Below are 26,307 nucleotides of genomic sequence, written 5' to 3' on the forward strand. Positions count from 1 at the left end.
CCGAGGGGGGGCCGGGCAGGCCCTGCTCGGTGCCGCACTTCCTACTTTCGCTTTGGTGCCGAGCGAGGCCAGGCTGGGGGTGGCCGTGCCCCCCCCGACCCCCGTGGCACAGGTAGGGCACAGGGGGTGATGGTGAGGGGGGGGGGGCAGGACGTTGGGGGCAGCCCCCCGGGGAGCAGGGTGGCAGCGGGTCCCCGGGTCCTGCGTTGATGGAGAGGGGGGGGCACGGTTGGGGTGCACGAGGGGGGTGTTTGCACCCCGGTTCTGGGCACAGCACTTTGGGGGGGGGACCCTAGGGGGGGTTATGGGCTTTGCTGGGGGGTCTGCTCCTCCTGGGGGGGGCTCTGTGCTTAGGGGATGTTCCCCTGGGGCTGTTGTGCATGGGGGGGGCTCTGTCCCTTAGGGATGCTGTTCCCCCGTGGCTGCTCGTAGCCAAACCCGCTCCCCAAAATAGGGGGGCCGTCCCTCAAAGCACCCCAAAACCTTGTGCCCACCCTTTTGGGGGTGTCGGGGTGCCCCCAGACCCGGCACAGTGCTCCCCCCCCCTGCAGAAATCCATCCAGGAGGGTCCCCATATAACCAACACCCCCGGTGGTGCAGGGAGCTGGCTGGTGTGGGGGGGGCAGAGCTGTGGGGCTCGGTGCGGGGTGCCGGGGGGGGGCCACACGGCCACCCCCATCCCGTGCACTTCCTCCTGGGCGAAGGTACAAAAGGAGAAGGAGCGGGGCGCGGGGTGGGAGCGGGGAGCAGCCAGCACCCGGCGGCACCCGGCGGCACCCCGGGGGCACCCCAGGGCTGCAGGTAAGGGGGGGGGGGGGGCGCAGCTCCAACAGGGAAACTGAGGCACGGGCAGGGCGGGCAGGGAGGGACAGGGACATCCAAGGGCACCCAAGGGCGCCCAAGGGCACGGGGACAGGAGGCCGGGTGTCCCCACTGGCCCCACAAAGCCCCGTGGCAGTGACCTGCCCCCCAGGTGCCACCCCGACGGGCACCGTCCCTCGCCCTGTCCCCGCGGTGCCACCCCGTGCCCCCCAGCCCGGTGCCCACAACACCCCCCGAGCCTCGTGGTGCTCCTGTGGGCAGCATGCCGTGCTGGGGGGGGGGCTCTACCAACCAGGGGGCTCGTTTTTGGGGTCTGCATTTGGGGTGGTGTCCCCTTTTCCTACCCCCACACCCCCCCTGCCCCGTGCCGGGAGCCCCCCGCGCTCTTCGTGGCACGCGCAAGGGAAGCGAGAGCAGAAGCGAAGGCAGCGCTTCCCCTGTGCCAAAGCCACATCCTGAATCCTGGGGGACACGGGGACGGGGACAGGGACGGGGACGGGGACGGGGACGGGAGGGGTGGCTGAGCGCCAGCAGCACCCTGAGGAACCGGGCAGTGGCACAGCACAAGGGTTTTGGGGACGTGGCACCGTGGGCAGCCAAGGGCGCACGGCACGGGGTGGCACTGCCCACCCCATACCCTGGTTATTGGGGGGGAAAGGGGTGCCTGAGCCCACCCCCGTTTCTTACCTGAAGGGAAGGCAGCCCCGTGGTGGAGCCGGGGGGGTTATAACCCCTGTCTGTGGGGTTTGGAGAGGCCAGGCACCCCTCACGGGCACCCTGCCTTTGCAGAGCCCCCTCCCCAGGCTGGGGGACGGAGCCATGGCAGGGGACGGGGAGCTCAACCGTGTCATCAGGGACCTGCAGAGTAAGTGTGGCAGCGTGCCAACCCCCCCAGCGTGTCCCCACGGGCCCCGATATCCCGCTGGCACCCCAACACAGCTCCCCCCGTGCCCCCAAACCCATCCCCGCCACCGCTGCCCGCCGGGTACCTGTGCCCCCCTGCTCCCGCTGCTCCCCCCTGCGCCTCCCTCCCCGGGTTCCTCTTTCACCTGCGGGCAGAAATCCCCAGGGTTGGGAACCGGGAGCTGCGGGGTTGGGCAGGGTGCCCGGGTAGGGCCGTGCCAGCTCATCCCCGGCGCCCCGCAGAGACCATCGGCGAGCTGAACCGCGGCTACCGGGAGCAGAACCGGCCGGTGACCGACGGCAGCCGGGAGCTGCACAGCCTCTGCGCCCAGCTGGAGTTCCTCCTGCAGGTAGCCCCGAGGGAAACTGAGGCACGGAGACGGTGCCCGGGGCTGTCCCCAGCCTGGGGACACCGCGAGGAGCCGCGCAGGGTCCCCACTGGAGGAGCCGGCTGGATACCAAAGGGGGGGGGACGGGGATGGACACGGGGACCCCCCAACCGAGCCCGTGTCCCTGGCAGTTCGACCTGAAGGAGAAGAAGAGTTTTTTTGGGCAGCGGAAGGATTACTGGGACTTCTTGTGCCAGGGCCTGGCGCGGCGCCGGCAGGAGCACGAGGGCGTCCGCTTCGTCACCTCGCTGGACAAGGTGGGCACGGGCCACCCACAGGGGGGGGGGGCTCACGGGGCACCCACGCGTGTGTGCGCACCCCCCCTGCGCGCACAGGCACTCGCGCACTCCTGCTCGATTCCCTCCCCTCTCATAAGCGCCCCCGCTGCCCCCTGAACCCCCAGAACCAGCCTGGGAGCCCCCCATCATGGGCTGGGCTGGGCTTTGGGGGCAGCAGGGTGCGGGGGGCTGGCTAACCCTCGCTCCCCCCCCCCAAAGCTGAAGACCCCCGTGGGCAGGGGCCGGGCTTTCCTGCGCTACTGCCTGGTGCACCGGCAGCTGGCGGAATCGCTGCAGCTCTGCCTGCTCGACCCCGAAAGCCTCAGGTGAGATCACCGGGGGGGTTCATGTGGCTGTGGGGTGACGGCCAGGGGGGGTGCGAGCCCGCTGTGTGCTTGCAGTGAGTGGTACTACGCCCGCAGCCCCTTCCTGAGCCCCCAGCGCCGGGCGGAGATCCTGGGCAGCCTGTACGAGCTGGACGGCGTCACCTTCCAGCTGGCCCTGCGCAGGGCCGACCTGGACACCGCCTGGCCCATGTTCTCTGAGTGAGCACGGGGACAATTTGGGGGGGACACCGGAGGCTCTCCGTCATCAGCATCCCCTCCCTGCCCCCATTCAGGACCCCCTGGCCGTGCCAACCGCACGCCCGCGCCCCGCTCAGCCCTCTCCATCAGTGATGGAGAGCGTGGCTCGTGGGGGGGGACACCTGGTGGCCTCGGTGGCCCTGAGCTCCGTGTCCCCTCCAGGACACTGGTGCGCCCCAGCGTGGCAAAGACAGCCCCGCAGCCAGGCGGTGCCAGCACGGGGGCAGCCGGAGGTGCCCGTGACCCCTCGCAGCCCGTCACGGCACCACGCAGGGCACCGAGCCCACCCGTGGGGGGTGAGGAGGAGGAGGAGGACGTGGAGAGGGAGCTGGATACGGAGGAGGATGAAGAGGAAGAGCGTGGTGATGGAAAGGAGGAGGAGGAGGAGGAAAAGGAGGAGGATGAGGATGAAAAAGAGGAGGATGAGGAGGATGAGAAGGAGGATGAGGACGAACAGGAGGAAGAAAGGGATGAAAAAGAGGAGGACGAGGATGCAAAGGAGGAAGAAGAGGACATCCCCAGCACCACGAAGGTCCCCCAACTGGGTGCCAACCCCGTCCCATCACCGCCACCCGGCACAGGGCTCACGGCCGGGCCGGAGGCATCGCCGCTGGTGGCCCGGCTGCGTGCCGAGCTGTGCCAACAGGAGGAGGCGGCGAGGGCGCTGGCAGCCCGGCTGGCACGGGAGGAGCGGCGGCACCGGCAGCGGGAGGAGAGCAGTGCCCGGCAGGCCCGGCTGCGGGAGCGCGAGGCCGAAGCGCTGCGGGAGACCAACGTCTTCCTCAGCCGGGCGCTGGCCGAGGCGGGGGGCCCAAGGGCGCTGGCACAGGCGCAGGAGGAGGCTCGGAGGTGGCGGGAGGTGGCGGAGGAGCAGGGCGCCCGCCTGGCCGCGGCGCTGGGGGAGGCGGCGGCGTTGGCCTCGCGCCTGCAGGACTGCCAGGCTGAGCTGGAGGAGCGGGCACGGACGGGCACCCCAAAAGATGAGGGCACCCCGAAGGATGCGGGCACCCCGGGCGAGGTGGTTGCGCTCCAGGAGGTGCTGCGGAGGGCGCTGGAGCTCGCCCGCGGTCCCCAGGACCCCACGGTGGATGGAGAGGGAGAGGGGGACCCCGGCACGGCTGCTGATATGGCGATGGTATGGGCAAGTTCGGGGGTTCCCGCTGTGGGGTGGGGGCTCTGGGGGTGAGGGCTGAGCCCCGCTTGTCCCGCAGCGCCTGGCAGCCCTGGCCACGGAGGCGCAGGAGGAGGCTCGGCAGAGCCAGCAGCAGCTCCAAGCCCAGAGGGAGGAGGTGGCACGGCTGCAGGAGCAGCTCAGCAGGTGGGGGGGGGACACGCCGCGGGGACCCCCGGCCCTACAAGCACACGGGAACGCAGGAGGGGTGACCCCTGGTGCCCCGCTGCGGATCTGGGGGGCCTGGGGAAGGGCAGGGAGGGGTTTGGGGATCGAGGGGGAAGGGGAGGTGGATGAGGGATGGGGGACGGGCGGGATGATGGAGGTGGGGTAGGGGGGGTAAGGATGGATTTGGGGTGAGAGAGGGATGGGTGGGGGGGCTGGAGGGATGGATTTGGGGCGATCGGATGGATGGGCGGGCGGAGGGACAGAGGGACGGGTGCGGGGAGGGACAGATGGATACGGTGCGGGGATGGCGAGCTGTGGGGCCGGGGAGCTGGCTGGCTTTTGGGGCCGGACGGAGGGACAGACAGACACCCGGGGATGGGGAGCCCTTCTCCCCACGGCCACCCCGGGGCTGAGGGTGCCGTGCCCGCCCCGTGGCAGGGCCCGTCAGGACGGGGAGCGCTGGGCAGCGGCCCTACAGCGGGCACAACGGGAGGCGCTGGAGCGGGAGGCCACGCGCGGCGCGGAGCAGGCGCGGCAGCAGGAGCTGATCCGCGACATGAAGGGGCGGCTGCTGGAGCTGCTGCGGTGAGACACGGAGCCACGCGAGGGTTCCCAAATCCCGGCACCCAGAGGAGGGCACCAGAGCCCGGGGAAATGCCGCTCGCCACCTCGGGGTGCCTGCCTCGCGTGCCACCCTTGGGTGCCCAACTTGGGTCTCCAACAGCCTCCCGCACCCTCCACGGGGTGGGGACAACAGCAGCAGAGGGGCTGTTGCATGGACCCTATCATGGGCACGGGCACACAAGCAGCCCAGGTGACGTGTCCCCTCCCCGTGTCCCCTCCCCGTGTCCCCTCCCCGCAGGGAGAAGGACGCCCTGTGGCAGAAGACGGAGGGCATCGATGCTCCGGCACCCAGCCCGGCTCCCCGCGAGGCAGGGCTGTGCGCCCGCTGCCACAAGGATTTCCGCCTCCTGTCCCGGCGTTACAGCTGCAGGTGGGCTCCTGGGGACACCAGGGGACACCAGGGGACACCGGGGGATGTAGGGACGTGGGGACGCCGTGCCAGGGTGGCACAGCCCTCACCGCACCCCCTCCTCTTGGCAGGCTGTGCCAGGGCAAGGTGTGCCACGCGTGCTCCGTGGACGTGGGCAAGCAGGGGAGGTGCTGCCTGCTCTGCTACCAGCAGAGGCACCCGGCGGCTACGTGAGCCCCGAGGGGGGGCTGTCCCGCTGCGCCTGGGGGCACGGGGTCTGCGGGCAGCTCCTGGCACCCCAGGTTTTGGGGCTGAGATGTTCTCCGCACGGCCGGCCCGTGGAGAGGGAAACAAACCCAGTCCTGCCAGCCCAGCGCCTCCGGTGTGGTCTGTCCGTCGGCAGCACGGGGGGGGTGGGCAGGGGGACGGTGGCACGGGGGTGTCCGAGCCCTCCCCACGGGGACTGTCCTTTAGCGGGGTGTCCCAGGCTTTGCCCCGTCCTGGTGTTGAGGGCTCTTGGCCAACAGCCCCGGTTTCCTGCCGGGCTGCAAGGCGCCGCTTGGGCAAGAGCTTTCCCAGACACGAAGGTGATGGGCTGGCCCTGCCGAGCTGCCCCGAGCCCCCCAAACCGTGGATCTGGGTGTGGGGGACCCCCCTGTGCCCTGTCCCCAGCTGTCCCCATCCTGCACACCCCCGGGATTAAGGCCCCCCAGGATTAAGAGCTTGGAGCAGGGGGGACAGAAGAACAACGTGGGACCCTCCTGGGGAGACCCTAGGGCAGAAACCCCGATGCTGGGCACAAGCAGGGTGGCAGGCGGGACCCCGGCAGGGTCACAGCCCCCTCCTCGCCCTGCTGCCAGCCCCGGTTGCCCAAGATAGGGCGGAAAAGCTCCCTCCACCCCGCGCAGGTTGTGTAAGGCCAGGTTCCCGGCTCCTTGCACAACGCCGGGCCGGCCCCGCGGCACTGGGGGGACATGGGGTGGGTGCCCCAGGAGCTGCTACCCTCGGGGGGAGCAGGGGGACAGGGCCAGCTCGCTGTCCCCACGGGCAGGGAAGGGCCACGGAGGGGATCTCACAGGGATTCGCGCCCCCAGGAAGCACCCTGGGTGCATGGCACAGCGGGGACATGCCCCAGCCCCCCGGTCAACAGGAGCCACACACGGGTGACAAACCCGCCACCTCCTTTATTGCTGAGCTCTCACACGGGGGCCACGGGTTCCCAAAATCCCAGGCGGGCGGGGAGGGCGGGCAGCACCCGGCACCTCCCCGGGGTCCCCCCCATGCCAATGCTCGGTGGCTTTGCGCCTCTCCACGGCGTCGCGGTGCCACCAGGGCTCAGAGCCACCCCGCTGCCACCCTCCCAGCCGCACGGCACCGCGCACACCGGTGGCCACCGTCAGCCCTTGTTTAGGGCCACCCGGGTGCCCTGAGGGGTCGCCCTGGGGGCTCAGAGGGTGGTGGAGGTGTTGCCGGAGGTGGAGGCGTAGGAGGCGCGGCCGTAGCGGGCCACGGCGTCCTTGCTGATGAGCCCGCGCTGCGCCAGGATCTTGAGGAAGCTGTTGCGGAATTTCTGCCCGATGAAGGCGTAGATGATGGGGTTGAGGCAGCTGTGGGAGAAGCCCAGCACCTGGGTGACCGAGAGGGCCGTGTCGATGTGGTTCCTGCGCTCGCAGGTCTCGGCGATGGCCCGCGTCCTCATCAGGGTGTCGCTCACCAGCGTGATGTTGTAGGGCAGCCAGCAGACGAGGAAAACCAGCACCACGGCCAGGATGACCTTCATGGCCCGCTGCCTCTGGGCGTTTTTGGTCCGCAGCAGGGTGCGCACGGTGACGCCGTAGCAGAAGAGCATGACCAGGAGGGGCAGGGCGAAGCCGAAGGTCTGCGGCAGCACCCGCAGCACCACGCGCCACTTGGCCGTGTCCTCGCCGCGGATGCGCTCGTAGCACACCGTGCCGTTGCTGGGCGAGACGAAAGCCTCGCGGAACAGCAGCACGGGCAGGGAGAGCAGCACGGAGAAGAGCCAGATGGCCAAGCAGACGAATTTGACCCAGTGCCTCTTCTCGGTGGCGGCGCGGGTGGCGTAGACGATGGCCAGGTAGCGGTCCACGCTGATGCAGGCCAGCAGAAGGATGCCGCTGTAGAAGTTGGCCTCCTGCAGCACCGAGATGGCCTTGCACAGCACCGTGCCGAAAACCCACTCGTGCGCCCGGTAGGCGGCCCAGAGGGGCAGGGTGAGGGCGAAGAGGAGGTCGGCCACCGCCAGGTTGAGCAGGTAGACGTCGGTGACGGAGCGGCTGGCGTGCGAGGAGGTGACCACCAGCACCACCAGCCCGTTGCCCAGCAGGCTGAGCACGAAGACCAGGCAGTAGATGAAGACCACCAGGTACTTGTTGAGGACGGAGCCGTCGGGCCGGCAGGGGGACGAGGAGATGGCGGCGTCGGGCAGCGCCGTGCTGTAGTCGTAGGTGTAGTTGGAGAGCAGGTCCGAGAGGTCCCCGATGAAGGAGATGGAGTCCATCCCGCCTGCGAGCCACCGAGCACCGGGATTTTGGGGCCAGCAGCACCTCCAGCCCCGTGGTCCCCCCCCCGGCTCCTCCGTGCCCCACGTCCCCTCTGTGCCATGCACGGGGCGCACCGATGCTGTCCCCAATGCGCCCCCCAGCACAACACCCCCTGCCCACCCCACCTCATCCCATCCCGTGCGCCCTCCACATCCATCCCCAAAGAGGGGGGGTCCCCAGCCACCTCCTCTCCACCCCTGCAGGGGACACCCGACCCCCCCAGCACCCCCAAATCCCCATTTTTGGGGTGCTCCTCGGAGCTATTTGGGGACCCCGCGGCCCCCCCCCCCCCCCGGAGCACGGGGCGGGTTTGGTGGCGGTTTCACCCCCTTTCTCCCCACCGGTCCCGTCCCCGTGTGAGGTTGCACCCCCCCGGACGGAAAGATGTGTCAGCCTTTGCGGGGCGGTTTTGGGAAGATTTCACGTCTCTGGCTTTCCTGTTCCTCCGCTGCCCGGCACCCCCGCGGCCCCCGCGATGGGGAAATGGCAGGTGGAGCCCAGCCTGGCCCTTGGGGACACCTCCACGCCCTGTCCCTTGTCCCCAAACACCACCGGGGCTCCAGCCTTGCCCCACCACGATTTGGGACCATTTTCCGACCCCATTTTTACCCCAACCCTTCCACGGTGCCGGGGCTGGGGGCTGAACCCCGACGCTCACCCCAGGAGCAACCTCCAGGAGGATTTCCCCAAAAACCCACCCCCCCGAGCTGTCCCCGCTTCCCCTCGCCCTATTTTTGGCCGCCACAATCCCTGCAGTTCCTCTGCGCCCCCCCCCTGGAGGAAGCGAATTTCCCCCAAAAAAAGGGGAAACCCCCCGCTTCCCCTCCCGACCCTCCTGGGGACACCGGGATCCCCCCTGGGGGGGGGGGGCTCACCCCAAAAGGACCCCTCCTGGAGCTCGGGGTGCTCCCCCCCAGCACCCCCTTCCCCGCAGAAGGAGCGGGGTGCCCCCAAACCACCCCAAATCCAAGCACCCCATGCACTCACCCTCCATCAGCTGCCTCCTCCGGACCCCAAAAATCCTCTCCCCTTCCCAGCCGTGCTGGGGAGATCTCCCCAACCCTCTCCCCTCCGTGCCCGGGCTGTGGGTTTCGTTTTGGGGCCGTCACCCCCAAAAGCAGTTTTGGGGTGCCCGGGGAGCCTCCGCCAGCGGGTCCCTCACCTGTGCCGGCCGCCCCGGTGCCGAGGAGCAGCTTTATGGGGCCCGGGGAGGAAGCGAGGTTGCAAAATCTGCACCAAGGGGAAGTGGCAGCCTCCACGGCCCCCCCCCAGCCTGGGCAACCCCCCCCCTCCCCTTGCTTTGGGATTTTGGGGCACCCTTTGGGCTCCCCCCGCGTCCCCACGGCTGCTCCGGTGGCCTGGGGACCCCCTGCCCCCAGGGATGCCCTAAATTCTCTGGGACACCCCCAATTCCCTGGGGCTCCCCTAAATTCCCAGGGACACCCCTAATACCCCGGGACACCCCAAATTCCCTGGGGCCCCCCTAAATTCCCAGGGACACCCCTAATATCCTTGGACACCCCCAATTCCCAGGGATACCCCTAATTCCCTGGTGCCCCCTTATATCCCTTGGGGTTTCCCTAAATTCCCTGGGACACCCCTATATTCTCTGGACACCCCTATGTTCTCTGGGGTTCCCCTATATTCCCTGGGACACCCCTAATTCCCTGGGGTCCCCTAAATTCCCCGGGACACCCCTAATACCCTGGGACACCCACATATTCCTTGTGGCTCCCCTATATTCTTTGGGTTTCCCCTAATTCCCCGGGACACCCCCAAATTCCCTGGGACACCCCTATATTCCCTGGGGCTCCCCCATATCTCCCTAGGGCTCCCCTCATTCCCAGGGTCACCCCAAGTTCCCTGGGGCCTCCCTACATTCCCTGGGGCACCCTTAAACCCCTAGGGCACCCCTATTTCCCTGGGACACCCCTAAATTCTCTGGGACACCCCTAAATTCCCTAGGGCCCCCCTCATTCCCAGGGACACCCCAAATTCCCTGGGGCCCCCCTAAATTCTCTGGGGCACCCCTAATTCCCTGGGGCCCCCCTACATGTATATTCCCTGGGGCACTCCTAATTACCTGGGACCCCCTTAATTCCTAGGGTCACCCCAAATTCCCTGGGGCTCCCCTATTTCCCTGCCCCACCCCCCAAATTCCCTGGGGCCCCCCTAAATTCCCTGCCCCCCCCAAATTCCTAGGGACACCCCAAATTCCCTGGAGCCCCCTACATTCCCTGGGGCCCCCCAAATTCCCTGGGGCCCCGTTCATTCCTAGGGACACCCCAAATTCCCTTGGGCCCCCCTATATTCCCTAGGGCACCCCTAAATTCCCTGAGGCCCCCCTATTTCCCTGGGGCCCCCCAAATTCCCAGGGTCACCCCAAATTCCCCCTATTTCCATGGGGCACGCCTAAACTCCATGGGGCACCCCCAAATTCCCTGGGGCCTCCCTGCATTCCCTGGGGCCCCCCCAAATTCCCAGGGACACCCCTACATTCCCTGGGGCCCCCTTAATTCCTAGGGACACCCCAAATTCCCTGGGGCACCCCAAATTCCCTAGCCCCCCCCTAAATTCCCTGGACCCCCCCCACATTCCCAGGATCACCCCAAATTCCCAGGGGCCCCCCTTTATTCCCTGGGTCCCCCCCAAATTCCCTGCCCCCCCCAAATTCCCTAGGACCCCCCCTATTTTCCAGGGCCCCCCCAAATTCCCTGCCCCCCCCATAACCCCCCCATCCCCTCCCCCTCCCCCCTCCCCTCCCCTCTCCCCGCCCCCTCCTTGGCCACGCCCCCTCGCGTGACGTCACCGCGGTGGGCGTCTCCTCCCCGCTGCTCTTCCGCGCATGCGCCCTGCTCGCCCCCTCCCTCCCGCCCGCGGGCGGGTGCCGGAAGTGACGCGCGAGGCGCTGAGGAGAAGCGGAAGCGGCGGCCGCAGGGCTCGGGCGGGTCCCCCCGGTGCGCGCAGCGGAGCGGAGCTCGGCTCCCCCCGGCCCCGCCATGATCCTGCTGGAGGTCAACAACCGCATCGTGGAGGAGACCCTCACCCTCAAGTTCGACGGCGCCGCCGCCGGGTACGGCTCCGGGAAGCGAGGGGGGGGGAAGGGGAGGGGCCCGGGGGAGGCCTCAGGGCCTGAGGGGGTGGGGGGGGGGATGGGGGGGTGGGGATGGGCCGGGGGAGGGGATGGGGGGGGCTGTGGGGGGGTTATGAGGGGGGATTGGGGGGCTGTGGGGGGGTATAGGGGGATTTAGGGGGTGTGAGGGGGGTATAGGGGGCTATTGGGGGGGGATTGGGGGCTATGGGGAGCTGTAGGGGGGGATTAGGGGGCTGTAGGGGGGGAATTGGGGCTCTGGGGGGGATTTGGGAGGGTATGGAGAGGATTTGGGGGGTATGGAGGGGATTGGGGGCTGTGGGGGGTATAGGGGGATTTAGGGGGTGTGAGGGGGGTATAGAGGGCTATGGGGGGATTGGGGGCTATGGGGAGTTATAGGGGGGGATTGGGGGACTGTGGGGGGCAATTGGGGGGTATGGAGGGAATTTGGGGGGTATGAAGGGGATTTGGAGGGCTGTGAGGGGGGATTTGGGGGATATGGAGGGGATTTGGGGGGCTGTGAGTGGGGATGGGGGCTGTGGGGGGAATTTGGGGGGCTACAGCGGGTATAGGGGGCTGTGGGGGAGGATTTGGGGGGTATGGGGGGATTGAAAGGCTGTGTGGGGGGAGATTGGGGGGCTGTGGGGGTGGGTATAGGGGGCCATGGGGGGGATTAGAGGGCTATGGGAGTGGATATAGGGGGTTGCGGGGGGGATTGGGAGTCTATGGAGGGGTATAGGGAGCTGTAGGGGGGGATTAGGGGGGTATAGGGGGCTGTGGGGGCGGTCACGGCTGCAGTGGGGAGGGGATGGGCAGGGCCCGGCGGTGGGGAGGAGCTGCGGTGTTGAGGGAGTGAGGATGGGGCTGGAGTAGGGGTGAGGGGCAGGAAGGCGGCGGGTGGCTGAGCGCAGCCAGCAGCCGTCACCTGGGGGCGGGGAGCGGGTTCCTGTCGCACCCCTCGGTCAGCCCCAGCGTTGGGCTCACGGGGCCAGGGGTGTGCCGGTGTCGGGGCCGGTTGTGGGGTACCTGCAGCGCTGCCCGGTTGCCTCAGCCCCTAGGGTGGCCCTCGGGTGGCTGCGTCTGCAGCCCAGCTGCCACTGCTGGCAGGAGCAGCACCGGGCACCTTTGTGTGGGGACAAAGCCTGGAGAAGCCCAGCACGGTGCTGGGATCCGTGGGGTGGAGCCAGCCCTGGCTGCTCGGGGAAGGGACCCCCGGTTGGGCCCTTTTCAGTGCCACCTTTATCCTCGAGTCACTTCAGAAGCGCTCTGCTTTTTGCAGCCCTGTGACCGAGGCCATTTCCTCCGTGCTCCCCCTCTCGCTCGATTTCTCAGGTCTCTGGGGGTGCCGCTTCTTAAATTTAACCCTCTAACTTCTCGTTTTAAACCGACGTCTTGCAAAAACGCCTTTAAATCGTGGCCTGAAGCCGCTGCGAAAATACCTGCGGTTCGGAACTCGGTGCTGAAAGCTGCCGAGCTGGGGGAATACCTGGCTGCTCCGTGGGGCATCGGCTGAGCCTCTGCGGGTGTCGAGGGAGCAAACTGCTCCGTGGGCTGCAGGGCGGCTCGCTGCCACTCGAGGAATTGCCTGGGAGCTGGAGGCACGCTCGGGTTTTCCCTTTGCTGAGAGAAACGGGGTGGGAGGAAGTGAGCTCTGCCAGCTTCGGGGTTTTCATCTTCGTGTCTTTTTTTTTTTGCTAAGTGCACAGAGAGAGAAAAATAACAGCCTGGTTTAGGTGTGAAGTGCTGGTGACTGTCTTTGTGCCCAGTAAATCTTCACCCCAATTTGCCCTCTGATTTAGCAGGGGAGGTGTGGCACAAGGCTCGTTTCCATGGTTGTGGCTTTGCAGCCACGCGTAGCTTGCCCTGAACTGCTGGCAAATTAATCATTTATCCCAAATCGTGCCTTAGTGCTTGCCCACTGTGCAGGAGAAAACAAATCTGCGTGAACAGAGAGCAGGCAGGGCGTCATGCCCTGCAGCTCGGGTTCCCGTGAGGGGCCCGCTCCACGTCACCCCCGGGAGTGCTTCCCGAGTGCCTCCCGGGGAGCGGTGTGCAGGAATCGGGTGGAGGAGCTCGATTGTGGAGGAACCGTGTGGATAATTTTAGCCGTTGCTCATCATTTTTTTATTGGGGTGACCTTTCTGCAGCGAGAGCCTGCAGTCTGTCTCCGAATCTGGCTCGCTCTGCGTGTCGACTCCAGCGATCTGTGAGCTCTGCTCGGAGCTGGAAGCTCTCAGCTTTGACATATTCCTCACCCCCCTCCCCCTTTTTATTTTTTTTTCTTCCCCTCCTATGGAGCAAAATATTAGAATATCTGCACGCCTGCAGCTTTTAAAATAATTGCCTTCTCCCTGTATTGGGTACAAGCCTTCATTGTGACGCGGGAGATGCTTCAGCCAGCTGGCCTGAGAGCGAGGCAGGGAAGTTTGGAAGTCAGCTGCATGAAAATTGAGGCAATGCTGTCCCAGCAGAGCTTTGCTGTTGCTCCCAAGTGCCTGTTGCCATCCCTCCGCGGGCATCCTGCATGCTGGGATGTGCCGGGCAGAAGGCAGCGCTCAGAGCTGAGCTGCTGGGTCTCAAATTGCTGGGCTGTGAGGGCCGGGAGCCTCCCTGCCTCCCCCTGCACGAGACTGAAAGCTGAAAGCCATCCTGCGGCACGGCGTGGCCGCCGGGAGCTCTGCATGCGGCTCACGTGAGCGCTCCAGGCAGCCGCTGGATTTCCAGCGCCCGGGAGTTGCGCCCGGTTCCCCGCTTCTCTCCTACATCGCCCTTCTCACCACCAGCCCCCGAGGCCGAGAGCTGAGCCGCGTGGAGAATCCGCCTTAAAAGAAGTTGCTTTGGTGATGAAACGAGTGGAAATGGGGCCGTGCCGCTGGAGCTTTTGTGTGCAGAACAAAGGCTGGCATGCAAAGCTCCTAACCTGCCTCGGGTCTCGATCTCAGCTTCTGAAATAACCTGACAAGTCATTTTCCCCTCTCCCGAGGTGCTGGCTGAGCGAGCAGGGGCTCATTGTCCTTCCTCAGCAAAATCATTCTGTTGCTCATTGTCTGCGAGGTGCTTCCCTCGCTCCTCACCGTGAGATTTGTGTTTGGAGGGGCTGCCAAGAGCCAGGAGGTGACAGCTCCGCGTGTGTGGGGACTGGGCTTTGAGCGGTGTGACTCTCAGGAGACGGAGCCCAGCTTTAAGGATGCGTCCTCTTTAATATTCCCAGCTCTCGTGTGCCTGCCTGCGCTATCTTTAAAGCTTCCTACATGGGTTGCTTTTTTTATAAAAAATTTCTATTGCCATCCGCGCTGATTCCGGAGTCTGAGTGTGGTGCTCTAAAAGAGGAACGCGTCTGCGTCGCCTGACCGTGTGGGATCGCGGGGATTTTCTCCCATCTCTGCCTCGAGCAGTCCTCGGCGAGCAGCAGTGGTTTAGATACAATTCGGGGGCATGGTTTTAATCTTCAGGGATGCAGCACCACGGACGGAACCTCTCCGGTCTCCCAACAAAAAGGGATGCTGCTTTTTGCAGCTAATGACTCTCAGGAAGCAGCACCGCCTCCTCCCTTCCACTTAGGATCCCTGCTCAGGGGATGATTCCTCCCTTTCTGCCCACGTAAAGCATAGCTGACCCCGTGCACGGCCTGGGATTGGTGCTGCTCAGTGCCTTGGTCTCTGCACTGCCTGCTGATTTGAGCACGTTGTGGTCATTCGGGGCTTCCAGGAATGAGACTGCCTGCAGGAAAGCACTTGGAAGAACAATGCTTTCTGCTGAGCAGGGAAAAAAAACATAAAAGCCTCTCTGGGATAACTGAAAGAAGGTAAATAGGGAGTTGTTGCTTCCTTGGTGGTGCTCCACGGTGTGCCTGGTACCCAGCGGGACACTTGTGCAGGGCGAGTTTTGGCAAAAAAAACTCTCACGGGCAAACTGGCAAATACCCTTTGTGAAGGGGTTATTAAATCTGCGTATCTAAACACAAGTGGCGTGTGAGATGCTTCTGGTGCTGCTCTGAGGTCCTAAAGAAGGCACTGGCAGCAGTGCCTTCTTCACTGGAGGGATTGCTCAGCTGTTACATCCCTCCCGTAACCTGGTATCCCGAGAACTTGCAGAAAACCTGTCCCCTGAAAGTGTCCCCTAACTAACTTGAAATCTGCAGCCTGTGATCTCCAAATCTATTAAACTCCAAATAACAGCAATCCCTGCCAGCTTCGAGGCCTGTTTTATACCCTCTCTGGTAAGACTGGTTCTGATAGGAATGGGGAGAGAGCTGAGGTTTCTTGTCAAAGGTTACCTGCTACCCGACCAGCAGGAGCTAGAAGGCTTTTCAGAGCTGCTTGGGAGAAATACAGCACTGGAAATTAATCCTCTTTTCTTCACAGCTTGGAGGCTGCTGTTTGATTTCTCATTTACCTCCTTTGTTCTCTGTTCTTTTTTCTTTCCAGAAATAAACCAGAGGCAGTAGAAGTAACATTTGCAGGTAAGCGCTGAGTTCTCCTTACCCTACTTTTTTTTTTTGTGGCCTGCCTGTGGTTATCCTGGTGCACCCAAATTCACCCAGCACCGCTGGCAGAGGGAAGAGCAGCGCCGGGACAGGCCGTGACCACCCAGAGCTGTGTGCTGCAGGTGCCAAGCCTCCTGTAGGCTGCCCCGTGTTTTCTCTATACGTCCAGCTTCCCTGGGGCTTAGCCCCCAGGGATGATTTTGGCGGTCACATCACTTGGTGTGAGCCCTGACTGGCTTTTACCTCGCCCGTTCTCCAGCCCCAGACGTGGTGCTGTTTGCTGTTAGGTCTCCAGGGTTGTTAGAAAGCTGGCTTGGGGTGACAGACGAGATGAATTCAGAGCCTGAAGCTTCCTCTCTAGGATGAGAAGCAGCGAGGAAGCACAAGTGCTCGCCAGCAGCCGATGTCTCACTTCTGTTACCAGGAATTTGTGCAAGCTGCGGGGCTCCGCGGCCAAGCGGAGCGTGCTGGGTGCCTGGAGGGCTGCCTTGCCCCCCTCCTGCCCTCGCTGCTCCTTCTGCAGCGAAGTGGAAGCTCAGCAGGCAGTGCCTGAGCTGCCTTTGCTCTGCTGATGGCTTTTTTTTCTCCCCCAGGCTGCAGCTGTGGCCTGGTGGGCACATCAGTCACTTGCTGTGCTTAGCATCCAGCCGGCTCCCATCCCCGCGCGTTTGTGTCCCTGTGCGCTGAACGCGAGCAGATTTGCCGGGGATGCTGAGTGGCACCAGGCTGGATCTTGTGATCTGTGCTGGACATGTCAAAGCTGTTCCAGCCCTTTGAACGATAACAGTGTGATGCTACCGAGTGAGGGGTTTCTCGTGGTGTATCTGTGAGGACAGGAAATGTCACTCTATGGAATTCCTAGAAGGCACAGGGAAAGAGTTCCCCAGAAATAGGAAACGGTCCCTCTCAAGTTCCTTACGTTTTTCTCTCTTGCTTCACAGACTTCGATGGAGTCCTTTACCATATTTCAAACCCCAACGGAGATAAGACAAAAGTGATGGTCAGTATTTCTCTGAAATTCTACAAAGAACTCCAGGAACATGGTGCTGACGAGGTGAGTGAGTATCTCCGGACATCCAGTGCCTTGACCCTACAGATGTTTCATCAGCACAGGCAGTGTCCTTGGGATGTTGTTAGTGTCTGACTGGTAGAGAAGTGTCTGGATTTGTCTGTGCTTCCACCTTGTGCTGACGCTCCTGTGCCAAACAGGAGTCCCGCTTTGCTAGAAGACAAAGCACGCTCCCATTCTCCTGGGAATAAGCAGTCATCTTTTCTGACCCCACAGCCTGAAAGGCAAAAGGCATCACTAACTCCGAAATCCCTTCCAAAGGAGTGCGAGGCCTGGCAGAAGCAGTTTCCCTGGCAGATGTTCTAGTGCAGGAAGGCAGCAAGACAACTCCAGAGTCCCGTGGCGCTGCTCGTCTGACTCTAACCACACTCGAGAGCGAGAGATGGGCTCCAGCCGTGTGTGCAGACCTTGCTCTGCAGACGGCCTGCTTCCCTTTTTGCTGCTGCTGTGTGAAGGAGCAGGTTCAGTTCCTGTTGAGTGGGCTCGGGCTGCGGAGGGCCATTTATGGTAGAAAGAAGGAGCCTTTCTGAGCCGTGGTTGGGTCGCGAGGCAGGAAGTGTGACTCAGTTCCTGAGTCAATTTTCAAATCTCCTCCCGTTAGCAAATGGGGTGCACCCTGCAGGTTTTTGCCACTGGGGGTCTGTCCGTGGAGGGAAACAAGGAAACCGGCCCAGGAATTAGAGAGTTGGGCAAGAAACGGGAGGTTTGAGCCCAAAGTGAATCCCTGCAGGATGCAACAAAGCCTCTTTGCCCCTGGCTGCTGTGCTCAGGCCCTGGTGCTGTGCTGGCAGCCGACTTGTCAGGCTCTGAGAAGAAATGGGATCTCTGCAGGACTGCCTTGGGAGTGCTGACTAAATAGAAGTTGCATTTTTAAACCGCTGTTTAACAAACTGCTTCTCTCCGTGCTTCCCTGGAGAAGACGGAGCTTGTTTCTGCACTTCCTCCGCTCGGTCTTTGGTGAAACCCCGCTGGGAAGCCAAAGTGGGGTTCCTGCTAAGGCAGAGCATCTCCCCGGGCCGCTGCAGGCAGGCTTTCTGCTGAGAGGAGGTTTTTGGCGTGCAGAGAGCCCGTGCATCCTCTTTGCGTGGTGCTGGTGGGTGTCAGCCCAGGAGGGCCAGTTCTGCCACAGCGTCGTTTTGTGCTTCTCTGCGAAATGCCTCCTGTTCCCGGCCCCCTCACTGCCACGGAGCCGTGGCTCAGCTGAAAATTGCCATTGATGTAAAATTCAGCAGCGATTATGCTCGAAGAAAGGTTTGTGCTGTGCCGTGGGCGGCTCTGCTGCTGGGAGGCATCCAAGCCGCCTGGCAGTCTCCTCTCCATCCCCATCTGTGCCACGGAATGGGCTGAGGCCAGGCAGGCGATCGCTCGGCCACGCTGCACCTGACCTCATCTCTGAACGTGCGAGGAGAGCACCAGGGTGTGCTTTGCAAGGCTTTCTGCATCCTAAACCCCTGGGGGCTGCCCTCAGGATGAGAGGGGGGTTGTAACCCTCAGAGCTGCCGTGCCGAGCTCTGCTGACCGTTCTTTGAAGCCACGAGGCATGTGGAAGGGGGATTCTTGTCCACAGAAGTTCAAAACTAGCAAGAACTTTAAAAAGTTCTGGTTTTGCCTCCTGCCCTGCAGCTTGTTCCCTGCCAGCGGGGTTCAGGGAGAAGGAGGAGGCAATACAAGAAGAAGGCAGTGACTTAGCTGTTTGGCCATGCTCCGTTCGACCAGGGGAGGCAGCTGCCTGTAATTTGGTGTTTCTAAATAGAGACCAAAGAAGGCCTAGGCAGTGCAGGAGGGAACAACTCAGCCTGTGCTTTCAATGTTTTGGAAAAAAATAATCATTTTTTTTGTGGTGGGGAAAAAAAAAAGCCTAAATTTCAAACTTCTGAAAAAAACCCTGTCCATTTCTTTCCTAGGTATTGAAGAAAGTCTATGGGAGCTACTTGGTAACTCCTGAATCAGGTAACCCTGCTGTAATATTTACACCGTGTGTGCGTGCAGCTCCAAAGTGACTCAGGTCACCTCGGAAACGCTCAGATGGAGGCTGCGCTTCCAGAGCCTGGTGTCTGCGTCTCTGTGCGGTGAATGGCAACTCGAAGGGTGCCTGATGTACGTCAGGGCTGAAGCAGCTCACAGCACAAGCTGTAACGCTCAGTGCAGCCCTCCCCCGGGAAGCCGCTGTTCCTCACGGCTGGGTCTTTGTTCTTCGCAGAGACGCTTTGTGAGGCACAGGAAAACCATGGTTACCTGTGACAGCTTCTCTTCCTACTCACCGCACAAACTGCACAAAATGCAGCCCGCACGTGTGGCTGGGAGCTGGGGAAGGAGCCCCGGGGATGTTACCGTGGCCACGTGCCCACTGGGCACGGCTCCTGGCAGCAGGGGGGTGGGAAGTGGTCGCCCCCGGGGCTTTTGGAAGGCCTCAAGGCGAAGGTGGGACAGGTGGTGGCGGGGTGCTTGGGCTGTAGGTGTCTCTTTGCAGAAAACATGTGCCTGGCTGCATTAGGGCCCTGAGATGCTGAAGGTGTCTGGCTCTCCGCAGGTTACAACGTCTCCTTGCTCTACGACCTGGAGAACCTCCCAGCAGACAAGGATGCTATCGTGCACCAAGCCGGCATGTTGAAGCGCAACTGTTTTGCTTCGGTCTTTGAGAAGTATTTCAAATTCCAAGAAGAGGGCAAAGAAGGAGAGAAAAGAGCCGTCATCCACTACAGGGACGATGAGACAATGTAAGTGCTCGAGGAGTGGAGGCAGACCGCTGTCAGTGTACTTCCCTCCTCTGCTCAGAGCTGTAGGATGTGGTGGAAAGTCAGGAAATGCTGTTGCTCTGTGCTTTGCCGTGGTAATAAGGGCCTGTCCTAGGCTGTGAGGAGCCTAGGAGGGCACTGCTCACCCCTCAGGCTGCAGAGACGTTATACAAGAGCTCTGTTAGCAGGAGCGCTTGTGGCTGCATGCAGGAAAGGAATCAGCCACTCCCAACAGAAATGTTTTGCTCCATGTAAATACAACCTTGGGAAGGGAAATTTCCAGCAGGCGGGCCCGTGAGCGTTTGTTGCATCTACCTGAGCTCATCATGCAGCTGCCTCCTCATCTGGTGGTAGCTCCAGCAGCTCTGTTCACAGCCATGTTCTCCTTTCTCCCCCTCCTGCAGGTATGTGGAGGCAAAAAAGGACCACGTCACGGTTGTGTTCAGCACGGTATTTAAGGATGATGACGACGTGGTGATTGGGAAGGTGTTCATGCAGGTATGGGAACGGGCATCGTGGAGAAAGGGTCTGGGGTTCGAGCTTTTGCCCTCCTGCCTGCTGACAGGCCTGTGGGCAGCGAGATACTGGCCCAGTTTGCTGGATACCAGTTCACCTGTGCTGAAGATCATTGCGACAGGGTGTGTTGTGATGGCAGCAGTGGGTATCTTATCTCACGGCTCTGCTGTCTGTGTGTTTAGCTGTGGGCAGGGCTCTGGTTTTGAGCTGTTCCCCACCAGCATTGCCCACAGCCTGCAATTGAGCTTTATAGGCCAGCAGGGAGGTGTGAAGTGAACAAAACGGGGTTTGTGAGGCTCCTGGGGAGAGGGCAAGGCTTCAAGGGAGTGGCTGTCCCAGAGTCTGCGTGTCCCAAGTTCTTGGTTTTCACTACAGCAAATCCTGTTCCTGCCTGGCCACAAGAGTTTCCACTCTGAGTCACGCTGGCTCCTTCCCTCCAGTTATTGCTCTTGCGTAACACCCAGCTGCTTATCTGGGCTCTCATGGAGAAAAATCTGGCCATTAACCAACCAGTGAAGCCATCCCCTCTGGTATCAGCAGGCAGAAGTGCAAGCTAAGCGTTCGTGAAGGAAACCCCAGTGAACTACTTGGCTCTCTAACAGGAGCACGGGTCCTCCTGCCCTTCCTGGGGCACGCTGCGCTGAGAAGGGAGGAGAGGAGAGGCCGAGGGCAGCTGGAGGTGTGAGGCAGAGAGGGGGAGATTGCGCTGCCTCAGGACAGGAGATGGGGTCTGGACTTTCCCAGCCCCGTTTAGAGACAGTAATGAAATGCAGAGCTGGCTCATTCCACGTGAAACGAGTGTTTGCTGCTTCCTGAGAGGTTCCCTAGTGGGAAAAGATCTCCCTGCCTGGAGGCATCGTTTCAGGGCTTAGAGAAGAGCTGGGAGGAGCAGGCTTCGCGCACGAGTTCCAAACCCCATAGGTGCCTTTTCCTGCCCAGGGAAAGCCACCTGGTGGGAGATGGCAGGGAAAGCTGGGAAACCTCTGCCCAGTTACCCTGCGGCAGAGAGGAGCCCCATTTGCTTTCCTGGCGTGCCACGGTGGGAATCACCCGATTTTTGTCATCTTCAGGAGTTCAAGGAGGGTCGCCGGGCCAGTCACACAGCCCCACAGGTGCTCTTCAGCCACAGGGAGCCACCCTTGGAGCTGAAAGACACCGACGCAGCCGTCGGCGACAATATTGGCTACATCACCTTTGGTAAGCAGGCAGTGAGCCACACGCTGTCGGGACCGAGTGGAATTTGGTGTGATAGCGTGGAAACCAGAGGCTGCTTTCTCACGGCTGTATCTGTGGCTGCTCCAGCTGCAGCCAGCTGTGCAGTGCTGGCCCGGCAGCAGTCACTGGCAGGAGCAGGGCTGAGGAGCCCCTGTTTGAAGGGAGAGAAACCGGGAGTCCTGGCTGGAGCTGCTGGGAGGTCTCAGGCCAGCGTGGCTGCGGTTTGGAGCGCAGACCAAAGGTCCTTCAGCCCTTGGATGTGGGGCACGGCCCCGAGGTAGCATCCACAGCCACAGCTCCCTGCGGTGGCGTCACCTCTGGGCACTCGGCCTGGCCTCCAGCTGTGTCCGGGCTGCTGCGAGAGAGAGCCTTGGGTGCATGACAGCGGGTGGGAAAGCGCTGCTAAGCCCTGTGTTTAAAATCACAAGTGGTGCTTAATCCTGCTTACGCAGCTCGCTAACAGGCTCTTTGTAGGGAGCAGAGCAGGCATCCAGGGCAGCGAGTCCCAAAGCCTGCAGCACTGGAGGAGCCCGAAGCTCTTTGGTAGCTCTGGGAGGGGATAACGGGGTCAGGAGGGGATAATGGGGTCAGGAAGGGGATAACGGGGTCGTGTGGCCGCTTTTCTTTCAGTGCTGTTCCCCCGTCACACCAACGCTGCTGCCAGAGACAACACCATAAACCTGATCCACACGTTCCGGGACTACCTGCACTATCACATCAAGTGCTCAAAGGTACCGAGGGTGAAAGGGGAGGTTTGAGCTGTGGTTAGCTGAAAGACTCAAAATCTACAACCTCAGCCATGAGGACAGGATCCTGAAGCGTCCCCGCGTTGTTTCTGCAGGCCTATATTCACACGCGCATGAGGGCAAAAACATCGGATTTCCTCAAGGTGCTGAACCGTGCCCGTCCAGACGCAGAGAAGAAAGAAATGAAAACAATCACGTGAGTGGAAAACGGGGGCCGGGGGGGTGCTGTGGGCAGCTGGGGACCAGAGCAGATTCCTCCTGCCTGTGGCCAGAAGCTCAGCGGGGCTAGGAGCCTTCCCATGGGGCTTGTTCTGCACTCGGTGCCATATAAAACACCCCTGGGCCCTGAACTGCCCCTACCTGTGTCTCTGAGAGCTCCGGGCAAGCATCTGCTGGCCAAAAAGCTGCCCTGGAGCTCAGCAGCCAGCCAGAGGCAGCCCGGAACAGGCACTGACCTCTCTCTGCATCCATCCTTGCAGGGGGAAGACGTTCACAACCCGTTAACAGCCGGGGCATGGAGGCTGCTGTGGAGGATGAAGGTTGGGGCACTTGCTACCCGATAATCGTAGCTTTTAATGTTGCACCTCTGTGGGCTCATAAGGAATTCAAGCAATCGGGGTCTGTTTGTACGACAGTTTGGGGAGTAATCTGCAGAAACGAGCTGTGCTTGCGAGGACTCGATCGTTCCAAGAAACAAACCTTAATTCCAGTTTGATTGACTTAAATTTCTTTTCTTTTTTTTTTTTTAATTTTTTTTTTGTTCTTTTCAAGCTGTTTCGCTTTGCAATATGTTACCGGAAATAAGTTGCAGTATTTCTTAGGAAAATAATGCAATATTAACTTGTTTTCTTCTGAGTATTTGAGTTCCAAAACTCCTGTATCTGAAGAAATACTGTTGGGGTTCATTAATAAAGGAAATCTTTCTATCTTAAGGAGCTGGGGGCTTTTGGCTTGTCAATGCATGTGGAAAGACAAGCGCAGGGGGGAGTTAGAGGTAACCATGGGGAAATTACCGTGTCCTGGAGCTTCCCTCCTCCCTCACGCCGTAGCCCCTCTCTCTTCTCCTGCCAGGAAGGGGTTTGGGGCTCTGCCTCCAGCCCGACCCCAATAAAACCAGCTGCTGCCACCCCTCAGCTCAGGGCAACCACATCGAGTCCTGGTCCTCAGGAACCCCAAAGGAAGCCCAGGAAGCATTAGGACAGCGAATTCCTGAAGCTCCTGGGGTTGGGGGAGGTGTGTGGGGAGCTGCTGCAGCCCCAGCTCCCGGCTCCTCTCCCTCCCCAGCAAGCAGAGCAGGAGGGGGGGTCGAGTTAAGTGAAATAATTTATATAATTAAAGACACTTTCATACAAAACCCCAACCCCAGCCCCCAGGGAGCGAGGGCGGAGCGGGGCAGGCTGGAAAATTACAAAGCAGAGGCTGGAGGAGGAGGAGGAGGAGGGAGCCCCTCGCCCCTGTCCCGCTGTACACGGGGCGCCCTCCTCCCACCACGGCCCTAGCGGTCGGGGCGCTGCACGCAGAAGACTTTGGCTTGGTGGTCGCCGGAGGTCGTCACCACAACGGAGGCATCCCTGGGGGGGAGACAGGGCTCAGAGGGGGCTGGGGGCTTTTGGGGTCTCAGCACCCAACCTCCCAGGGGTTCCCAAAGGTCAGGGAGAGATCCTTGAGGAAAAAGGGGCCCCCGGGGGTTCCCCGCTCACTTGTTGATGGCGAAGTCGAGGATTTCGGCCGAGTGCCCCCGGTACTCGCTGATCAGCTTCCCCGTGCGGGCGTCCCAGAGCCGCACGGCCCCGTCCAGGCTGCAGGTGTACACCACGGCCGAGCTCTCCTCCCACAGCAACTGCACGATCCCTGACTGCGGCACGGGAGCAGGGAGGCAGCGGGGTCAGCGCCCCCGTGCCCCCACAAGCAGAGAGGAGACGGCCTCAGGCACATCCCCTGCGGGCACAGCAGCTGCCTCAGGGGAAACCCGAGGGCCAAGGGAGAAGCACAAAGCAGGAACCAGCCCCCGGCCAGCCAGGAAAGCCCCTGGGCTCTACGAGAAAGTCGCAGACCCCGAAAAAGGGTGTAGGGCAGTACCTCGTGTTGGCATTTGTGCCTCAGGGTCTGCGTGGAGAGGTCGTAGATAGCCAGCGTGCCGTCCAGGTAGCCCACAGCAGCCAGCGGCATCCTGCAGAGAGGGGAGCAGGCGTTACGGGGAGCTGGGGGAGGCCCCACAGAGCCCCAAGGCGTTGAGGGACGACCTGAGGGCCAGGGCTGGAAACAACCCACACTCACACATTGCAGAAGCCCAGCGACTCCACCGAGTTGGACTCGGCCTCCTCGCCCTCGCCGGCGGGGGCCTTGGGGGCCGCGCTCTCCATCCTGAAGACGCACACCACCTGCGGGAGGGGAGACACCCCCGTGAGCCCCCCCAGCAGCCTCCAGCCCCCCCAGCAGGCTGGAGGCGGGGGTTTTGCTGGCCAGGCTCGCCTCCTGCTGGCCACCCGTGGCCACCGCAGGCTGCTTTTGGCTAGCAGAAGCCCCCCCAGCCCCATGGGCTCACCTTGCCCGTGGCGGAGTTGACCAGCTTGGCGTGGCAGTCCACGGAGCCCGTCAGGATCAAGCTGCCGTCCTGGTTGCTGGCCACACACGTCAAGGGGTCCTGGTGGCCATCCTGGCCTGTTGTGGGAGAGGAGGAGAGGCGTGGGCAGTGGGGTGCTGCCTCCTCGCCACGCCACAGGTGATTGATTCCTTCCCTACCTTTCAGCACGTGCAGCGAGGTTCCCTGCTTCAGATCCCAGATGCGCATGGTGCCGTCCTCGTACCCCACCACGGCTCGCTTCCCTAAGGCCAGGCAGAAGCGGGGCACTGAGCCAGAGCTTCCCCCACCCCTCCCTTCCCAACAGCACCCCGGGGTGCCCCAGCTCTGGCAGAACACGGTGGCAGCAGCACAAACAGCACCCCACGGCCAGAACCGGTGATGTTCCCCTCCCCGAATGTCCCCACGCCTCACCGTCAGGCAGGATCCTGCCGCACGTGGCCGGGCACGCCGGGCCCTGGAAGGTTTTGCAGTCCCCACCGGGGATTTTCCACATCCAGGAGTTGCCGTCGGCCGTGCCCGCCAGGAGGACGTGGGCCTGGGGGTGCCACTCCATCCACTGCACAGAGAGGGGAGGGGCAGCGTCACGAGGCGGCGGCCCCCGGGAGGAGGGGAAGGAGCCCCACGTCCCCCCCCAGCAGCCTTTTAGCTCACCTCCAGGTCCCCCACCTCGAAGGACCAGACTTCTTCCTTGGCGTCCACCCGCCACACTTTGATGAGCCCGGACATGTCGCCCGTGGCCACGAACACGGAGTCGTGGCTGAAACCGGCGCAGGTGACCGAGTCCTTGTGCCCTAAGGGTGGCAGGGAGCAGAGGGTGCTAGAGGGGATGTGGCTGCTGGCTCGGCCAGCCCCGAGCAGGGGGTGCCCCCGTGCTCCTCACCTGTGCACTCGAACAGCAGCTCCCCGTCGCTCAGGCGCCACACGAAGGCTTTGTCGTCCTCCCCGCCCGTCACCGCCAGCGTGTTGGTCTTGGGGTCGAGGCTCACGCAGAAGACAGAAGCTTCAGGGAAGAGCAGAGGGACAGGGGGGGGCTGCAGGGCAGGCTGGTGGGGCCCCCCCGCACCTCCTCCCTTTAAGGGAAGCCAGGAGGAGGCCGGCAGCTCCCCGGCAGTCCCCGCTCACCCGAGTGCAGCGCGAAGGTGACCTCGCTGTCGTCCTGCGCCTCCATGCCGTCCGTCCCCCCACCCTCCTCCTCATCATCATTTTCTTCCTCCGTCTCCCACGCCGGGCCGTCGGGCTCCTCGTCCTCGAAGTCCACGTCCTCCATCTCGTCAGCCAGGTCATCTGCGGGGACAGGGGGGGCTCAGTGCATGGCACGGGACGGCACAGCTGGGAACCTGCCTGGGGGATCACATGGGGACCGGGACTGGGGGGGGCTGAGAGGGAGCTGAAAGGGACCGGGGGGGGGGCTGAGAGGGGCTGGGGGGGAACTGAAAGGGACTGGGGGAGGCCGAGAGGGACCCGGGGGGAAGCGGGGGAGGGCCGAGAGGGATTGGGGGGGACCAGGGAGGGACCGGGAGAAGCCTGACAGGGCCTGGGGGGGCTGAGAGAGACCGGGGGGGGACTTGGGGGGGACCTGAGAGGGAGCGGGGGGACCGGGGGGGACCTGAAAGGGACTGGGGGTGGCCGGGGGTCCTGACAGGGCCGGGGGGGCCCGAGAGAGACCGGGGGGTGCTCGAGAGGGCCCGGGGGGGCCCGGGGAGGGCCTGGGGGTACCGGGGGGGTCCTGACAGGGCCTGTGGGAGGCCGAGAGGGCCCGGGGGGGGCCTGTCAGGGCCTGGGGGTCCCGGGGCCCGCCCGGTGCCGCTGTCCCCGATGCCCCGCGGTGGTTGCGGTGCCGGTGCCGGGGCCTCACCGGGTCCGGGCGGGCCGAGCTCCAGCACCTCGATGATCTCCTCGTCGCCGTGGAAGCCCAGCGCGCCCGGCCCCTCGGCGGGCTCCATGCCGGCTGCGCCCCGCTTCCGCTTCCGCTTCCTGCCCCCTCCTCGTCACTTCCTGTTGGTGCCGCGCGGGGCA

The 26,307-nt window shown here is 63.1% G+C and overlaps 4 protein-coding genes across 7 annotated transcripts; 2 read left to right on the forward strand and 2 right to left on the reverse strand.

Moving 5' to 3' along the window:
- RUFY4 (RUN and FYVE domain containing 4) lies at positions 1-5,656 on the forward strand. 3 transcript variants are annotated; one of them, XM_072040637.1, is made up of 11 exons: positions 1-112; positions 1,612-1,687; positions 1,969-2,075; positions 2,246-2,371; positions 2,612-2,718; positions 2,794-2,937; positions 3,139-4,111; positions 4,188-4,294; positions 4,754-4,900; positions 5,178-5,309; positions 5,420-5,656. In XM_072040637.1, the coding sequence occupies exons 2-11, from the start codon at positions 1,642-1,644 to the stop codon at positions 5,520-5,522; spliced, it is 1,992 nt and encodes a 663-aa protein (XP_071896738.1). In that variant the 5' UTR covers positions 1-112; positions 1,612-1,641; the 3' UTR covers positions 5,523-5,656. The 3 variants fall into 3 exon arrangements, with proteins under 3 accessions (XP_071896738.1, XP_071896740.1, XP_071896739.1); XM_072040639.1 differs by having other exon boundaries at positions 2,815-2,937; XM_072040638.1 differs by lacking the exon at positions 1-112 and adding an exon at positions 706-801.
- A 796-nt stretch (positions 5,657-6,452) lies between these two features.
- LOC140002921 (C-X-C chemokine receptor type 2-like) lies at positions 6,453-9,896 on the reverse strand. 2 transcript variants are annotated; one of them, XM_072040778.1, is made up of 2 exons: positions 9,012-9,896; positions 6,453-7,811 (listed from the first exon to the last, which is right to left on the reverse strand). In XM_072040778.1, the coding sequence occupies exon 2, from the start codon at positions 7,804-7,806 to the stop codon at positions 6,736-6,738; it is 1,071 nt and encodes a 356-aa protein (XP_071896879.1). In that variant the 5' UTR covers positions 7,807-7,811; positions 9,012-9,896; the 3' UTR covers positions 6,453-6,735. The 2 variants fall into 2 exon arrangements, with proteins under 2 accessions (XP_071896879.1, XP_071896878.1); XM_072040777.1 differs by having other exon boundaries at positions 8,837-9,894.
- Positions 9,897-10,729: 833 nt separating this feature from the next.
- On the forward strand, positions 10,730-22,639 carry ARPC2 (actin related protein 2/3 complex subunit 2). The gene is made up of 10 exons (XM_072040647.1): positions 10,730-10,922; positions 15,368-15,402; positions 16,368-16,480; positions 18,400-18,445; positions 19,026-19,212; positions 19,635-19,728; positions 20,817-20,943; positions 21,592-21,692; positions 21,803-21,903; positions 22,187-22,639. The coding sequence occupies exons 1-10, from the start codon at positions 10,849-10,851 to the stop codon at positions 22,209-22,211; spliced, it is 903 nt and encodes a 300-aa protein (XP_071896748.1). The 5' UTR covers positions 10,730-10,848; the 3' UTR covers positions 22,212-22,639.
- AAMP (angio associated migratory cell protein) lies at positions 22,437-26,307 on the reverse strand. Its single transcript, XM_072040641.1, has 11 exons — positions 26,147-26,307; positions 25,414-25,575; positions 25,172-25,291; positions 24,943-25,082; positions 24,703-24,847; positions 24,450-24,533; positions 24,253-24,368; positions 23,985-24,088; positions 23,787-23,877; positions 23,408-23,562; positions 22,437-23,278 (listed from the first exon to the last, which is right to left on the reverse strand). Exons 1-11 carry the CDS (start codon positions 26,232-26,234, stop codon positions 23,203-23,205), a joined length of 1,281 nt encoding a protein of 426 aa, XP_071896742.1. The 5' UTR covers positions 26,235-26,307; the 3' UTR covers positions 22,437-23,202.

This window comes from Anas platyrhynchos, chromosome 7 (genome assembly GCF_047663525.1).
Source record: "Anas platyrhynchos isolate ZD024472 breed Pekin duck chromosome 7, IASCAAS_PekinDuck_T2T, whole genome shotgun sequence".
Taxonomy (NCBI): domain Eukaryota; kingdom Metazoa; phylum Chordata; class Aves; order Anseriformes; family Anatidae; genus Anas; species Anas platyrhynchos.

What these genes read in the sequence shown, in the direction of transcription:
- RUFY4 (XM_072040637.1), top strand. Translation starts at nt 1,642, where the DNA reads ATGGCAGGGGACGGGGAGCTCAACCGTGTCATCAGGGACCTGCAGA. An exon ending in GCCTGGCCCATGTTCTCTGA is followed by an intron (nt 2,938 to 3,138) that starts GTGAGCACGGGG and finishes TGTCCCCTCCAG; the next exon opens with GACACTGGTGCGCCCCAGCG. An exon ending in TCCCGGCGTTACAGCTGCAG is followed by an intron (nt 5,310 to 5,419) that starts GTGGGCTCCTGG and finishes TCCTCTTGGCAG; the next exon opens with GCTGTGCCAGGGCAAGGTGT.
- AAMP (XM_072040641.1), bottom strand. Translation starts at nt 26,234, where the DNA reads ATGGAGCCCGCCGAGGGGCCGGGCGCGCTGGGCTTCCACGGCGACGAG. An exon ending in GCTGCTGTTCGAGTGCACAG is followed by an intron (nt 25,083 to 25,171) that starts GTGAGGAGCACG and finishes TGCCACCCTTAG; the next exon opens with GGCACAAGGACTCGGTCACC. An exon ending in TCGAGGTGGGGGACCTGGAG is followed by an intron (nt 24,848 to 24,942) that starts GTGAGCTAAAAG and finishes CTCTCTGTGCAG; the next exon opens with TGGATGGAGTGGCACCCCCA.
- ARPC2 (XM_072040647.1), top strand. Translation starts at nt 10,849, where the DNA reads ATGATCCTGCTGGAGGTCAACAACCGCATCGTGGAGGAGACCCTCACC. An exon ending in TTGGGAAGGTGTTCATGCAG is followed by an intron (nt 19,729 to 20,816) that starts GTATGGGAACGG and finishes TGTCATCTTCAG; the next exon opens with GAGTTCAAGGAGGGTCGCCG. An exon ending in AAAGAAATGAAAACAATCAC is followed by an intron (nt 21,904 to 22,186) that starts GTGAGTGGAAAA and finishes CCATCCTTGCAG; the next exon opens with GGGGAAGACGTTCACAACCC.